Here is a 16039-nt window from a genome sequence, read left to right on the forward strand (position 1 = left end):
ATAGTCTAAGCACCATAGACTGACCTTCTAATTTCGTCTTCTGTTTATAGTGGCCACCTCTTCTGCGACCTGAAGAACATCAACGAATGTACGCATTCATATATGCGCCACAGCCTTTAAGCGCCGTTGAAACACATAAAACAACACACCAAACGCATTCAACACTTTCACCATCGGCATACAACTCTCGTGCATGTGCATATGCACATCTACGATTGAAAAATGAGCTCGAAACAGCCACCGATCTGGAGTCTAACGCAGCCAAACCACGTTTCAAGATGCGCCACGAGAAGCCACAAAAGGTTGTTGTCCATGAAACCCACAAGGCTGGGACACAAAAAACATCATCAATATGTGGAGGCTTTTTTTCTTCTTGAAACTAAAAGCCCTCTAACTGATGGCGGAAGTATTTCCACTTCTGGTAGTGCATGAACTCTACCTCTCCACCGAACGAAGTCGGGATAACACCTTGACTTTGACGGCGATCCCACGAGGCGCACAAGGTAGATAGATACAGACCTCGGGGATTAACAATACGGGCTCTTGTTTAGCCTATCGCACTTGATCGCGACAGAAAAAGAAACGAAAGTTTCACAGCGTTCGGGTGATGGCTGATACGACACGCAAAGAGTCTACTCTGAACGGTGACGGACATTGCACAGTAGACAGAACGCTGATCGTTTACGAAATCTGGTTAATCCCCGAGGCGCTTGTGTGAATGATCATCGCTGCGTCGCAGTTGAGGCATAAAGAGACCATGCAGGAAGCAAAAGCGGGAAGTCGAATGTTTCAAGCTACTCACTTTAGTCTCAAAGCGTGAGTTTGGGTGCTGCTCTCCTTCCAGATTGGCGTGTACTGTGTTGTATCGAGATATCGACTGTTGTATTTGGAATTCAATCTGTGCAAGCTCCTCATATGAGTGAGTAACAATGACTTGGCGTGATGATAGAGAGCTGTTTAAGATGGTGCATTGAAACCGGTCGTTTCAGATTGCCATGTGCCGCAATGCACGGAGACTCAGAGTACCTAAGCTGCTAGATTAGTCCTCCCCCGCTTCAGAGAAGCATTAAATTTAAATTGTGCAGAACCAACAGAGGAGAGCACAAGATCGAGGAGCCGGGCTCCACGTCCGGGTCGCTGGACAATCTTTTCGAAGGTTCCATGAAACCTTCTCTACCTTAGGGGAGAGCTAGCGAGCGCGCTCCCCCTGAGCTTGCAGAGATGAAGAGCTCGACGACCTATCGAGAGGCTTGCAGAGGATCCATGATGTAACGCAAGGGGGGGTTGAGTGGGATTCCATGGTTGCTTCTTTTTTGAAGGGTCTTTCTTTCTCGACGGATAGACTCGGGGATTTTGGGGGTGATGGGATGATTGACCGAGTCTATTGATGGAAAAAGAAAATATATCGGATAGTGGCATTGCTTTTTATGCAAAGATCTGCTGAGGAATTGCTTTTTGAGAGGGAATCGGTGGACAATTAGGATTTGGAGTGAGTACGAGTATCCGTACCTGGGTAACCGCCGCAGTCAGTGCGACATGGCGTTGCTTTGAACGGTAGATTGAGCCTAGCGATGGTGACAAGACAATACCTAGTTCAAGACGGTTGTTGATAACGCGCGTTGAGATGGATGCTTTTCGGATCGTGTGATTGTAATGCGGAATTGATTCCTCCAATTCTCATCAACAATTGATTCATGCAAATGCAATGCAGTCTGTTACTGTACGGCCTTCCAGAAGGAAGGGAGGGGAGGGGGAACCACACCACCACCCATTCTGACGGTTTCAGGGGCTCATCCATGTCAAGGCCATGCCATGGCAGCATGGTTCCATGGCATCGGCCTTCTCAAAGCCCCTCTTCTTCTTGTCTCTATCAGACCCTCCTTTGGGCGTCAATCTTGTTTTGGGATGGAATTGTATTTCCCATGTGATGGTCATGACAGCAAGATTTCTTGTGCTTTAGCTTGAGCAGACTAGACTAGTTCTAGCAGTTTAGTTTGTGGTGATGTGTTCGATAGCGGATGGGAATTTGGGATTAGCACCCCTGTTGATCCCTGAATCATAAATTCTGAGCGAACATGGATTAGAAGTGGTTAGTGAATGCTTGGTAACACAATCAATACCGACCGACCATTTCTTTTTTTTACTCTTGCTGTCAACTGTCAAGTGAGGATCAGGGTCTTACTTTAGTTTAGGTACGGTGCGATTCATGCGTCAAACAAGGGATCTCTTTTTTCTAGAAACCTTCTTTTTGGTATAAAACTTAATCGCTCGTCGATCGATTCTTTAACAAGAAAGGGAAATAATTATAGTATGAATTGCAATTCCGGAAACAAAGAGAGAGAAAGAAGAAAGATGGCTTGGGCTAGTTTGAAACAAGAAGCGAAGCACTGGGGGAAAAAGATGCTGTTAATGCCCAAGCCCAGAAAGAAATGCACGTCCCCTAAAAGTCAAGTCACTCACTCATCTGCACGGACTCTATCGGTTGGAGTTGCGCCCTGTAGTACAGTGTCGACTGTGTCATTTCGTGCACAGTCCTTGGTAGGTAGTACTCTGATCCCCTATTCTGATCCCCCTCCAGATCATCAACTCGTGTCTTTCTCGATCCGAGGTACAGATACTCTGCACTTTGTAGTTACACAGATTTTACATGAACTACTTGCATCTTATCGAATCACAATCAGCATGTGAACAAATCCATGTCTACCCAGTCAGCCCAGCGCCTAGAGCATCACCTAAACTGACACCTACTCACTGAACCCTCCACTCACTGGCCGACTGGCTCCAGCTGCAGCTCCAGCTCCAGTTACAACGCCAGCAGCCCCCCCGCTAAACAGTCCAGTAGCGCCTCCGGTGCAGCTCTCCCAGCCAGTGGCCATTCCTTCCTCCTTTAAACATCTGCCGTTTGGTTTAACCTAAATCAACGCCCAGCCCAGCCTCGTTCGCCTGCCCGCTGTCTGTTCTATTCTGTCCTGTCTCCTTTGACTCTGAACTCAAGAGGCAAAAAAAGAATTAAACTTTGACGATTAATTAATTCTGTTCCTCTTTGTCCTAATCATCTCACATCGGACTACTTGGCCCGCCTGCCAGATTTAGAACTCTCGAACCTCTTTCTTTCTTCAACACCGGCATCGTCGATCCGCTTCCATCTCTGAGACCCCCCCTTCGATCGCTCCACCGCCTGACTGTCCCCGAGACCACCACCTCTATACTACACTACACTCAAGACCAGCCATCACCAGGCCCGGACTACCTCCTGTATAGCTGCCCGTTTTCGAGAGCCACCTCCACCCGCGATCCGTCTTTTATCCCTTCACCTTCGCGATTCTCTCAACAAATCGCTTCGACACCTTCCTCAACCCCCTTACCCCGCCTGTCTGGGTCAGTCAAGACTGCGAAACCCCCAGCGCCCACCAAAGCAGCCAAAGTCTTACACTTCGATTCGATTCACCGCCGAATGACGTCGAACCGCTCGTTGAAACGTTCCTGAGTCGACGCCAAGCGACATCCCTAGACATTCAACCTTGTCCCGAACCTCCCTCGACAACAAACGTCTGACTCGCATCTCCCTGCTGCTGCTGTCGCCGCTGTCGCCGCCTATCCATTCTCCCAACGCTTCATCTTTCGACGGATGGCGTAGAAGGCTATGGCCCATGCCCCGTTGCTTCGAAATAATACAACTCCGGCCTTTCAGCCAAACTCCAACGGATTCGGTGGCCTTCCGCAGACCAGTATGAACCATGCGCCGCGCGCCAGCCAGCTTTCGGGCTCGACAGCCTACACTGGCTCCTCAGCTTCGTTAAGCTCCCTAGCGACCGCCACCACAATGACACCTACGAATGGTGGTCCTGTCCATGCTACGGCCAACATCATCAATCAAAAGGCCGATGCTTCGCGATCTCTGTACCAGATTTGCATCTCTCTCAAGCAGCGCCTAGCTCAAGTCCCTGGCTTTGGTCCCTATCTCGACGAGCTAGACCCCACGGATCCCGTCGATCCTCTATGGAACCTGTTCCGCTCCGGATACCCTCTGCTTCTCATCTACAATGCTCTGCGACCGAATGAGGAGCTCAAGGTCGACGACTCCAGTAGCGCTAATGAAGCTAAGAAGTCCAAGATCGCCATCTTCAAATTCGTTCAAGCATGCATGAAGGATCTAGATATTCCTTCCACTCAGAGTTTTGTGATCACTGATCTGATGGGTACTGACACAAGCGGTTTCGTCAAGGTTGGTAACTCTTTTGTCATTATTACGAACCGGGCTCATTAATTGTTATAGGTTACTCAGGTTGTTAACTACGTCTTGGACCGAGCAGAGGAACGCGGCTATCTCATGCAAGCTCAACCCGATGTCGAGAGCAACGAGCCTACCGGTGGCCAGATGACGTACCGAGATCACATTATTAGGGAACTTGTCGACACCGAGCGAAAATACGTCCAAGATCTCGAGAATCTGCACGACTTGAAAAAGACGCTCGAACAGCAAGGCGAGATTCCCGGCGATACCCTGCATCAGATCTTTTTCAACATCAATGCAATCCTCGATTTCCAGCGCCGGTTCCTCATTCGAGTCGAAACAACAAACTCCATGCCTGCTCTGAACCAACGATGGGGAGCTCCGTTTGTCCACTACGAGGATGCTTTGATCGACATTTACCAGCCCTTTATCGCGAACCAGCGCAAGGCCGCCCAGGTCGCCAACCAGGTTTTCGACAAAATTCAACGCTCTTCGCACCCTGTCGCAGCCGATTACAACACTCTGGATGGTTTCCTGCTCAAGCCCATGCAAAGACTGGTCAAATACCCGTTATTGCTCAAGGTGGGTTGATGCGCTTCACGAGCTGACCAGCAACTAACACACTCTAGGATCTTAACAAGAAAACTGAGGATGACGAGGTCAAGATGGATCTGGCCACTGGTTGCGAAGCTGCTGAAAGAGTTTTGTCCAAAGCCAACGAAGCAGTGAACCGTGATCTTTTGGACGAAGCTGTCGAGGATCTCACCGGCCGTGTAGAAGACTGGAAGAGCCACAAGGTGGAGCAGTTTGGCAAGCTCCTCTTGCATGGCGTGTACGGAGTCATCACTGGAAAGACAGATCAAGAGAAGGATGTAAGTTGGTGCCATTCAAACTCGCGCGAATTTTACTAACACCTAAAGTATGAGATCTACCTCTTCGAATCTATTCTTCTGTGCTGCAAGGAAATCTCATCAAGCAAGAGCAAGGATAAGAAGGACAAGTTGCGTTCGGGAGGCCCCAAGGTGCGAAACAAGAGCGCCAAGCTTCAATTAAAGGGTCGCATTTTCATGACCAACGTGACCGATATCGTGTCCTTCACCAAGCCAGGTGAGTTTTGAAACTCGGGCATCCTGATCAGCAGAACTAACTATTCCAAGGCAGCCACAGCGTGCAGATCTGGTGGAAGGGAGACCCAGGTGTTGAGAACTTTATCATCAAGTTTTTGAACGAGGAGACCTTGAAGAAATGGGTGAACACTCTGGAGACCCAGAGGAAGCATAATGTGCCACGCCAATCAACCAACTCGGACACGCTTTCAACCGACTTTGCCTGGACACGAGACCAAGTAGCTGGCCTGGAGAATCCTTACCTTAAGGAAAACGACGACGAGGACGAGGACGATATGGGTCCAGCAACAGCACCCGCCGGGTTTACAGGAGTCACCCATCCCATGAGTTTAGGTCCCCGAACGGCCTCCAGCAACAATCTCCGTGCTCGAGCAGGAACTGGCGAAAGTTCTGCGTCTCTTGCCGGAATGGTACGAGCCCCTCCACCCCGATTCCCCCTGCCTGCACCACCCGGATCACTCAGTCTTCAGACTCAACCAAACGGCGCCCACTCACCCAGTGCATGGGCCGGCGACAGTTACTTCTCCCCTGTTACAGAGTCACCAGCTTCCACAAGGACCAGCACTACCAGTGGAATGTTCTCGACACCTCAATACGGATTCCCCAAGAGTGCCACTCCCAACCCACAGCAGTGGGAAGACGCCAACGGCAACCGATATACTGCTCCCGCGATGCCCCGTGCTCCATCCCGCGATGGTCCTTCACCAAACCCCGCTCGCAACCCACGAGGACCTTCACTGCCAGCAATGTCCTCCAGCAGCCAGGCCGCTTTGGCGGCACAGCAGAGGAACCGTTCGTACAGCACTCCCGATATTAACGGACCAGGAATGCCACGTACTCGTCAACCTAGCCACGGAAACATCCCAGCAGTGCCCGGAATTCCTCAACACTTGCACCCTGGCCACAACCCCAACCTTTCTCGAGATCAAACAGGATCACCCAGGAATGATCAACCCACTCGAGCCCAGACCAACAGTCCTGGAGCTCAGCGAGAACGCATGCACAAGCCCACGGGAAGTGTGGGTGGAAGCATGAACCATTTCCCTGCTCAACCAGTTCACCCGCGCTCAATTACGCCAGGCGGTGGAAACCAGATACTACGTGTCGACTCTGCTGCTGCAAACTCACGAACTGTGTCTCCAGCTCTCGGCACAGCAACAATGCCGCCACCATCAGCGAACCCATTGAGCCCTGAGATCCCTCTGCCGACCCAGCTCAAGGTTCGAGTGAACTGCGAGTCAGGCAATTACGTTACTTTGGTGGTGGCCTTTAACATCACTTACCAATCCCTGGTCGATCGCATTGATGCCAAGCTCGCCCGCTTCACCACCAGCAGCATCAGCAAGAGCATGCTCAAGCTGCGATACCGCGACGAGGACGGCGACTACGTTGCCATTGAAGGCGACGACGATATCCAGATCGCCTTTATGGAGTGGCGCGAAGGAGTCAAGAACATGTACTCTGGAGGCGTAGGAGAGATAGAGCTCTTTTGCGTCGGCGACACGGCCTAGACACCTCACGCGCGCGCACCCAATGTCGATCGACACCCGGAGAGGAGGTAGAAATGGTGCATTGTGCTTGGGATACCCACGGATCATTACCGCATTTTTCGGCGCACGGAAAAAGACATCATACATTTTACTTCAAAGTCATACCATACCATGATCAAGGCACGATAACGAACAACCAAGGGCGTCTGGACGGCTGGACATGGCCGAATCATACCATATAGACGGCAAGCGACTCGACTTTTCGAACACATCTCCTTTTTGTCATCATCTAACGAGAACTGCCAACTCGAGCCACTCTTTCGTCCTGATGGACGCACTTTTCTTGGGTTACTTTTTGATCGGGGGGCTGTTTCTTACACACTCAATTCGCATATGCGCTCGTCAGAGACATGCAAAGCGTCTTGAATGACATTAAGATGATAGCCCTCCTAACACTTACACCCCATGGAGTCATTATTGTTCGGTTCCTGGGATCACATCAACATCTTGTCAGTTTCACTTTACACATTTTTTCATGGGATCCGGCGCTACTTTTTTTAAGATATGGGGGCGTTTCTGTAATTCTTCTCGTTCATTGTCATTTACCTTTTTTTTCGTCTGTTTTCTTTTTCCGTTTCTTTCTTCTTCCCTCCCGGGTTTGTCGTTCCTTTTGTTGGGATTCCCCCTCGTTGTCTGTGTGTATAGAAAGGAAAGACGAAGGGGCATAGGGGAATATGGGCATTGGGTGTGCGCTTCATGATGGGGGTATAGTTGTGGTTGTGGTTTTATAGTAAGAGGGTGATTTGCAGAGTGAGGTAGTTGAAATGCAAACACTTTGAATGAAGATTCGGTCTGTTGGTGACTGAACGAGAATTGGCTCGTGTAGACTTGCCATTGAGTCCCTGCATTGTGTCCACATGTCGTGACTTGTAATCATTCGTATTGTAATTGTACAGAGATACTTATACGTCTCCTCTTCTTACTTCTTCTTTCCATCCCCGTACGGGTATTGTTACACAGTGATCGATATTTCTCTCTCTCCATTCCATCCAATTCGTTCGTTCGTAAAGCAGCGCTCTTTTTCTACCGACGCCGCCCCAGCTCAAAATAAAGCGTTCCCATTTAACCCTTTCGTTTTTTCTTCTCTTTCGTTTTGTGTTGTTTACTTCTGCTTCCTAGGTCCCGTCATGTACTGTTGCATACGCGCCAAATGGTAATTGATGGTATTCGTAGGCGCGGGGGGAGCTTTGGGACCATCCATGCATTTTCGGAGTTGGTTTTCTACTGCTGCGCAGCCTGTTGCGTTGTAACCTGCTGAAGCCCAGCATGCTGCAAATTGTTAGCTCTGCCTTCTCTCTTTCTTGTGTATAAATATAGTGAACAGGGGAAGAGAGATGTACCGAGAACACTAGACATGATGGCAATGCAGGGGTTTTCAACCTGGCGCTTTGGGTTGTGCACGCGGAGCGTCTTGAGAGGGGGGAGACGAATCGGTTTATGACGGCCGGCCATTTTTGCGAAAGATGTGAGAGAGATACGACGACGAACGAGCTGGCAATGGATGGACAATTGGGCGACGGCTAGGTGAGGGTCGTGATGATGGAGTGGAAAGTTTGGAGTTGAGGTCACGTGTTAGATGCGGAGTGATAAGATAGTGAGTGATAAGATAAGACTCGGACGGGGATCTAAAGTCTGGAATTGAAATCACACGATGCTTGATAGAGGGTCTCAAAAAATGGATCAACTGGTAGACAAAGTTGCAAAAAAGAAACTCCGGTACAGGGAATCGAACCCTGGGCTCCGCGGTACTGAAACTCTCTCAGGTTATGAGAGCGCGAAATGTTAGCCACTACACCATACCGGATATAGGCTATTTGCTGGGATCTGATATTGAGTTTGGGGGACATGTAACAATGACTGGGGCGAGGACCACGTCACTGAGTGTTCGGGAGCATCGGACAAGTCGATATGATGGCTGTGTTATAGATACTATTAAGCTTTTTTTGTTTGTCGCTGTGTTGGAGACGCATTGACTTGTTTTCTTCAGTTATTGAGTCAAGTTGCCAGCAAGTAGGCAGTGTGTAAGCTGTCTTGGGTTGGGTATACTGTTCTTAGATCCAGCTTAACTCAATCAACACCAGACAAATTCAACTTCAGCAGAGAATACACAATTCATCCGTAGTCTGCCTTACTGCTACCCTCGTGATATTTAAATGCTACCTACTCTACTCGCCCTCAAACACAGCCACGGTCCTGCCGCACTCATCTCCGCCAAGAGTGTGACGTCTGCCAACCACAATCTCCCCTTCTGTCCAGGTTTATATATATATATCACTCACTCCCTGTTATTGCATGACATCTGGCAAATGAAAACAAAGACGTGTCACTAGAAAAAAGAGATCGTCGGCCCAGAAACCCTTCGTGACATCGCCCCCAGCTGGCCAGCGCTGTACTGCATAAATCCGTCGCTGTAAGTGGTGACTTGTACCGCTTGGGTATGACCTCAAGATGCCGGCCCGTCAAGTTAAGGCTGTGTGACAGGCTAGACCCCTGGTCGGAGAGAAATAGGAAAGTTCTGAGAACATCGTTTCATCATAGCCACGTTCTGCGGTCTGGTGTGGTATGATTCTCGCTTATAGAAAACCTTATAACATAGCCACGTTCTGTCAACGGTATATATAAACTCGAGCGCAAGAAGGTTCCTGATATAGATAGATCGTGTCAGACTTACTTTAGTGTTCAAGCCATAATACTACATCATCATTACTATCACTATTCACAATGGAGAAGCCCAGTATGTTGTTATACTTGATGGGACGAGTACTCTACTAACTAGCTTACAGCCGTTACTTCGAACAACTACGGCCACCCTGCTGAGCAGTCTCAGCACCCTGAACACGCTCAAGAGAGCATTCCTGAAGACCAGCAACCGCCGAAGTACGACAACCGCGACTTTAGCTCTCCTCTCGCCCAACCGCCTCTCACAAACAACCATCCACCTACAAACCAACAAGATGGAGGTTTTCCACCAGCCCAGCAGCAGAGCCTACAGAGCATGCCCATCCAGAACCTACAAAGCCAGAGTGCACCGGTACTTTGTCCTAGCTGTGGCGTGCGAGCCATGACGATTACAAAGGCTGAGTCTGGAGGACTGATGCAGTAAGTAAAGATATTTTTGTGACAAAGGTTATATACTGATTTGAGTGTAGTGCTATTGCAGCGAGTGTCTGCTTTTTTACGTGTTTGGGTTGTATTCCTTATTGTATTGAGTCGTTGAAGGATGTTCACCATCAGTGTGGAAATGTAAGTCTACCCTCTTCGTGAATGTCAAGATGGGATGTGCTAACGGGGATATAGTGTAACATACCGCTTGCTAGTTACCACCGAAGTGGCGTAACTGAAGTGCGCTACTTCCAGAAGTAAGGAAGATGTTGTCTAAGAAGGATGTGTTTTGCTTTGAGTTGGTTGCGATATGATACCACATGGAGTATTAATTGGGCTTTTCGTTGCTATTAAATGAACTTTGATCACTGCCCAGTGTGTGTATCAGTAAACTGTTGACTTTTGATGATCTCGACTTGTGTTTTTTATGCGATAACACTCGCTCTCTGTAACTATATTATACACCGCACTCCGTCACGTACACCATCCAACCGGTTCTATCGTTACATAAGTAAACACCAGATTGACTTAGACAACGTCAAACTTCTCCTCGTCTAGGTCCATGCTCTCTGGTACAGGGGCTCGAGGGACACTTCTCAGTGCTGCCCAGCCTGATTTCACAGTAGGTTGCTGGACGGGCTTTGGTGGCGATGGTGCGGGCTCTGCCTTGACCTCTTTTTTCACTTCCTTCACCTTGGGTTTGACTTCCTTCGTCTTAGGTTTGACCTCCTTCTTTGGCTTCACCTCTGGCTTGACTTCTTCTTCCTCCTCTTCCTCCTCGACTTGCTCATCGCCCTCTTCACCTTCTTCCTCTGCGTTTTCTTCGCCTTCACCATCGTCTTCGTCATCATCTTCGTCGTCCTCCTCATCATCATCGCTATCGTCATCGTCAGACTCTCCTGAACCGTCAGAGTCGGCATCACTGCCAGGATCGTAATCTTCCTCATCTTCATCCTCTTCGTCCTGCAGCGCTTGCTCAGCATCTAATTGCGCCTTTGCAAGCTCTGAGATGTCGCCTCCAGCTGCAGCTTCTACCTCCTCGCCTTCTTCGCCGGTCTTCTTAGCTCTGTTCTCGGCAAGTTCAAGCTTGGCTTTTCGCTGCTCCGCCATGCTTCGGTCCTGTAGACGCTTGTTCTTGATGTAGTCGTCGATACCGCCATAATCTTCTTGGTCAATCATGGAAAACTCAACCTCCTCTGTCGCATCGCCCTCGCCTGCAAACACCTCAATGGCAATGTTGAATGTTCGCTGGAGGATATTGGTAAAGCTCGTCGCGGCAATGCGGTTCAGAGGTATGAACATGAGCGGCTTCTTGAAACCCCAGAGAATGCCCGTCTCGAGAAAAAAGAGGTATCCATCTTTGGAGCCCCTGAAAGCCTTGACATGGACGGCCTTTTCGCTCGGTCTGTGAGGCTGTCGCACCATGCTCTGGAACTTGTTGGGGTTTGACGCAGTGATATCGACGCCAATGGGCTTGAGATGGCGGTTCAATGCCCAGTGGAAGAGGGACTTGTAGTTGTCCGATACGGCTGCCGCACTTCCAGCGTCAGGTCCACCTATCGTGCCCTGCTTGGGCGGCGTCGCGGGTACTGTAAAAACAAGCGGCTCTTCGGTCGGGGGGTTCGTCTTGGAGGGAAGACATGTTCCTCGTGGGAAAAGGATGTAGTTGTGCTGGACCTGGTTCTTTTCGGGTACGGGGAGATAAAATGCGTATTCTGGCAAGAAATTAGCACGTAACCTTGAGCAACATGACAGCAACGCGTACCAATGTCTGACCACGCGTATGTTATGGCTGGAATAGGAGCTGTGGTGTTTGGCGCACGAGCGTAAATGTGACCGTCGGTAAAACACAACTCAAATTTCTTCCTCTGAGGCACGGAAACGGAGATTTCCTTGATTTCGAGCAAGACAGTCTCGTCGGCGGCATTAGTCTGGACCTTGGTAGCAGGTTTCGTGCCATTCGCGGCTCCGTTGGCTTGCTGGAGGTCGACTCTTCTCTTCTTGTGGGCGGGTTCAGCGCTTCCACTTAGTAATTGATCGTAGACATGGGTGGCAATTTCGTTGAACAAGTCGATTCTTGCAGGAGAGTCTTGAATATTTGTTAGAATATGGTGAACAATGTTGTCTTCAGGGGTTCATGGTTTGTTTACCTGCTGCTTTCTGGATGCCAGTGAGAATATCGGGCCGGGTGCCAAATACGGAGCCCAGCTTGTCTGTATCGAGAACTTTGCCCATTTTTGGTCGAATCGTATATGTGTCAATGTATAAAGGGTTTTGTTCTGGGTGGAAAAAGAAGTGTTTTGAGTGAAAAGAATTGTTTACTGTTGGTCGTGGCGATCCAAGATGCATAGGTCATCATATTTCCTTGGATTGCGATAAGATAGCGATTCATGATGGAGAGCGCTTATTAGTCAGGGCGCATACGCTAGGACGGTCGAGCTTTAGTGGTGTTACAGGCGCTGCCATTAACTTTCAGGGGGTGGTCGCCCTATCAGCTTTCTGACGTCAGGCGACCCGCGCTTCAATTCCCCGCGAGGCTTTGAAGGTGCCCAATTCATAACCACGACCATAACATTCAAGGGTGGCACTCACTGTCTCTCACTCATTGTTTATACAACAAGACATTCACCATGTCTACCACGTTCCCAAATCTCTACACGCACCGCAAAGTCGCTGACTCAGCTGCCAAAGCGTGTGACGTTTGCTACAAGTCAAGCACATCCGTCCTCATCACCCCAGACAAGAAGGTATGCCTGATGAGAAATCTCTCAAGGCCGAAACCATTTAAACAATTCATTTTTCACTCAAGGCTCATGCATTCACATGGTAGGACTTCTTCTTTGTCTGTCCCGTTCACTTGAAGGATCGGTATTTTGCGACACCAAAGATCGATGAGGAAGCGGCCAAGAAGAAGCGCGAAAAGGAGCTGGAGGAGGAGAAGGAACGCGTCTTGAAGGAGTACGAGGAGAAGCAAAAGAAGAAGAAGGAAAAGGAAGCCAAGAAGGATAAAGACGATAAGGACAAGGATGACAAGGATAAGGATAAGGATAAAGACAAGGACAAGGACAAAGATGAGAAGAAGGACGAGGACAAGGTGAGTTTGACACACGACAAAAGATTGTTGACTAACTTATATATCTAGGACAAAGAAGAGAGCAGTCCTGCACCTGAAGAAGAGCCCCGTGTATTCGAGTTGAAGACGTAAGTCCCTTACACCTCTCACATATGAGACTACTAACATCACCCAGCGCCTTTTACCAGCAGAGACTGCTAAAGAAGCGACAGGCCGAAGCTGCAAAGCTGGATCGAGAGCGATCGTCAAAGCCAGGCTATTTCCCATCTGTGCCATCAGATGCTCCCAGTCGACCATGAGCAGCAGGGCGTTGAGTCATTCGACTCAGCCTTCATGCTTGAGTTCAAGAGACCCGGTGTGAATGGGAGGACTCCGTCTTTCTCTTTGTCACAGCATAGCCATACATTTTATAGAGCTAACAAGAGCATTAATTGTTCTGTTTTACGCAGTGAGTTTGACGTCGTTTGGTCTTGAGATGGTATCACATGGCATACGTCCTACTCTCATGCTGCTGTGCATTCGAGTTCCAGTTGCACAGCGCCTGGACGACTGCTCGTGTACACATCACTGCGAGGGAAGAGAGTGTGCCTTGATGCATTTCTCTACATCTTCTTGTTTCTTTGTGCTGGCATATCATCATCGCTAGGACTAAAGCCTTGACGATACACAAGTAGCCAATTGTTTGTCGAGACTAGCCCGTGATAACACAAGTTACTCTCAAATTTGATGAAGTTGTGTGAGTTAACCAGTTTTATACAATTCCCTAGATGGAGCTACGTACAAGCTACCCCTAAGTTTATGAGTAACATTTGATCACCACTTCTTTGAGTCTATTCAAACGGCTCTGTTCCAACAATTGCTTGGTCACAGGGAATACCTAAGCTCGGAGACTGTGAACACTTCGTGATGGGTCAGACTTCAATCCGCCAGTCTGTCTTCACGATCCTTGGTATAAGCTGGCTATAAGTAACATGGTGTTTGCTGATGTCTTTGTCTTGTTCAATAATGGACAGCATGTTCGAGGTAACTACACAGTATACGACAAAGCACTACGCAATGTTGGCAACAAATGGTTTACTTCGAGTTGAGCTAACTCCTGAATGTCAACCAATAACTTACCCATTCATTCATGGGTACAAGTTGATGTCCTAAGTGATGGAATAGACTGTCATAGCATCTCATATCCAACAACACCTTGATATGTCTCACAAAGCGATTACAAACAGAAGTGAACAAGCCCAGTGCATCTCTTCTGCTAACATGACGGGTTAACGTTGCTATCAACCCCTTTCAATAACTCAAAGACTACATGATTGGCACTCGCAGTTACATCCACATCCAGTAGGTCTTCACTCTCATACATTGTAGTATCAAGCAAACTAAATATCTGTCTTTAACCGTCCAATATATTTACTCTCATCAATTGCAGTTCCAATCAAGCGCAAGTTCTGTGTTTCATGTCAGACATACTGCATGGGCAACGTTCACATAAGAGCCGCTCACAACGTTGACAGTAAGTCCATGTCAGCAACGTTGTAACAAGCCAACTGCAGTCATGTCATATTCCATTGCAACTACACTCAACTCAATGGTAACATCTTTGCCTCTCCTTTATCAACACCTTCACTACAATACCTGAAGCCTGTTTTTCGACCACAGACACCAACATCGGGGACCTCCCGATATCTCTACGCAAGCCACATATTCTTCCCAGCACAAATATTTATCGTCTCTGCAGCAGGCCAGGGACCTGTATCCTATTTAGGCAAGAGAGAAAAATACCAAGAAAGGCTTCAACTCCGGGATAACTCCACGCGCATACTCAACTACATGCACATACAAGGCAAGCATTGCGCATACCAGACATCCCATCAAGCATCCGTGTAGATCTTCTTTTATCCCACTTCAGACCGCGTAGATTATGCCCAATTTCTGAAACACATGCATGTACAGACTAGAAGTAGATTGGTCTGCTCGGAAAACGTATTGCTGCTACATACACACACGACCAACATCCATTCCCGCGACATGGGATTCTTGCAGATCTCGCATTCGTCGACATCTAACAGGATCAAACTACTGTCATCAATGGGATGTGACCCTCCGTGCGGGGATCCTGTAGAATATTGATCCATGGTTTTGTCTAGTGCTTACTCTGCTCAAGAGCCGCGACGATTTGTCCTGTCAGAGATTTGTAGGTGCAGCTCTCATTGCTCAGATATTGACGAGTTACATGGGGAGGGTATCGTGACAGCTCGTCAATGGCTCGAGTGCCAAATATGCATCCTTGTCAGATCTCCGTTGGATCACGGCCCTTGAAAATCCACAGGAAGAAACAATTCTCACACCAGCCTTGCTCGTAGTTGTTTTCTTAGTTCAAGTAAGCCGGTAACGAGTCGGACCCGAAACTCGCTCTTTTGACCGTGTTATTGTGAGTCAAGAATAAAAAAGGGTCTTTTTACATAACGTACCAAATGCTTATAGTTCCAAAACTTGCAAGACTGGGTTCGTGAAGTGCTTCCTTCTAGAGTGATGACTGCAGAACAAAAAGAGGAACGATAGTTCAGTGAGCGAGTGACATGCATCATCAAGGATCACCAGCCACGCCGTAGGTACCTGGTAATCAGCTTTGTAAATGTCATCGCATAAGTCAGTATCACCTTCGAGGTGGATCAATCCAAGAAGACGAGCTCCAATGACCCATCTCGGGCTTTTCACTCCACATCGTGATTATAGGGCTGACATGAGATAGACGTGTGACTGATTCATGAGTGATTTCCACAGCTTGAGCGGTGAATACTAAATCATTATCATTAGCGAATTGGCTCACAATTGTGACTGTCACTGTGGCTGTCTTGATGATAGCTGGACCACAGACCCGTTTGGTCAAATACGGCCGAGTGACATGGCATGACATGCACCACACATGCAGCGTTTGACGTCGGCTTTAATT

General features: G+C 48.5%; 7 protein-coding genes across 7 annotated transcripts, besides 3 other annotated features; 3 read left to right on the plus strand and 4 right to left on the minus strand.

The window, feature by feature from the left end:
- Positions 1–2452: 2452 nt before the first annotated feature.
- On the minus strand, positions 2453–2876 carry FPSE_03394 (uncharacterized protein; the record flags this gene model as incomplete). The annotated part of the gene is made up of 2 exons (XM_009256513.1): positions 2453–2619; positions 2753–2876. The coding sequence occupies 2 exons, from the start codon at positions 2874–2876 to the stop codon at positions 2453–2455; spliced, it is 291 nt and encodes a 96-aa protein (XP_009254788.1).
- A 767-nt stretch (positions 2877–3643) lies between these two features.
- FPSE_03395 (uncharacterized protein) lies at positions 3644–6872 on the plus strand (the record flags this gene model as incomplete). The annotated part of the gene is made up of 5 exons (XM_009256514.1): positions 3644–4225; positions 4277–4816; positions 4864–5106; positions 5155–5341; positions 5392–6872. 5 exons carry the CDS (start codon positions 3644–3646, stop codon positions 6870–6872), a joined length of 3033 nt encoding a protein of 1010 aa, XP_009254789.1.
- Positions 6873–7233: 361 nt separating this feature from the next.
- On the minus strand, positions 7234–7609 carry FPSE_03396 (uncharacterized protein; the record flags this gene model as incomplete). The annotated part of the gene is made up of 3 exons (XM_009256515.1): positions 7234–7272; positions 7312–7339; positions 7458–7609. The coding sequence occupies 3 exons, from the start codon at positions 7607–7609 to the stop codon at positions 7234–7236; spliced, it is 219 nt and encodes a 72-aa protein (XP_009254790.1).
- A 404-nt stretch (positions 7610–8013) lies between these two features.
- On the minus strand, positions 8014–8363 carry FPSE_03397 (uncharacterized protein; the record flags this gene model as incomplete). The annotated part of the gene is made up of 2 exons (XM_009256516.1): positions 8014–8180; positions 8252–8363. The coding sequence occupies 2 exons, from the start codon at positions 8361–8363 to the stop codon at positions 8014–8016; spliced, it is 279 nt and encodes a 92-aa protein (XP_009254791.1).
- Positions 8364–9632: 1269 nt separating this feature from the next.
- On the plus strand, positions 9633–10274 carry FPSE_03398 (uncharacterized protein; the record flags this gene model as incomplete). The annotated part of the gene is made up of 4 exons (XM_009256517.1): positions 9633–9645; positions 9695–10010; positions 10061–10154; positions 10209–10274. The coding sequence occupies 4 exons, from the start codon at positions 9633–9635 to the stop codon at positions 10272–10274; spliced, it is 489 nt and encodes a 162-aa protein (XP_009254792.1).
- Positions 10275–10541: 267 nt separating this feature from the next.
- FPSE_03399 (uncharacterized protein) lies at positions 10542–12248 on the minus strand (the record flags this gene model as incomplete). Its single annotated transcript, XM_009256518.1, has 3 exons — positions 10542–11728; positions 11779–12102; positions 12164–12248. The coding sequence occupies 3 exons, from the start codon at positions 12246–12248 to the stop codon at positions 10542–10544; spliced, it is 1596 nt and encodes a 531-aa protein (XP_009254793.1).
- Positions 10801–10976: a microsatellite.
- Positions 12249–12643: 395 nt separating the features above from the next.
- FPSE_03400 (uncharacterized protein) lies at positions 12644–13385 on the plus strand (the record flags this gene model as incomplete). The annotated part of the gene is made up of 4 exons (XM_009256519.1): positions 12644–12760; positions 12844–13107; positions 13156–13214; positions 13262–13385. The coding sequence occupies 4 exons, from the start codon at positions 12644–12646 to the stop codon at positions 13383–13385; spliced, it is 564 nt and encodes a 187-aa protein (XP_009254794.1).
- Positions 12931–13111: a repeat region.
- A 2009-nt stretch (positions 13386–15394) lies between the features above and the next one.
- Positions 15395–15437: a repeat region.
- Positions 15438–16039: the final 602 nt, after the last annotated feature.

Source organism: Fusarium pseudograminearum, chromosome 1 (assembly GCF_000303195.2).
Source record: "Fusarium pseudograminearum CS3096 chromosome 1, whole genome shotgun sequence".
Lineage (NCBI taxonomy): Eukaryota > Fungi > Ascomycota > Sordariomycetes > Hypocreales > Nectriaceae > Fusarium > Fusarium pseudograminearum.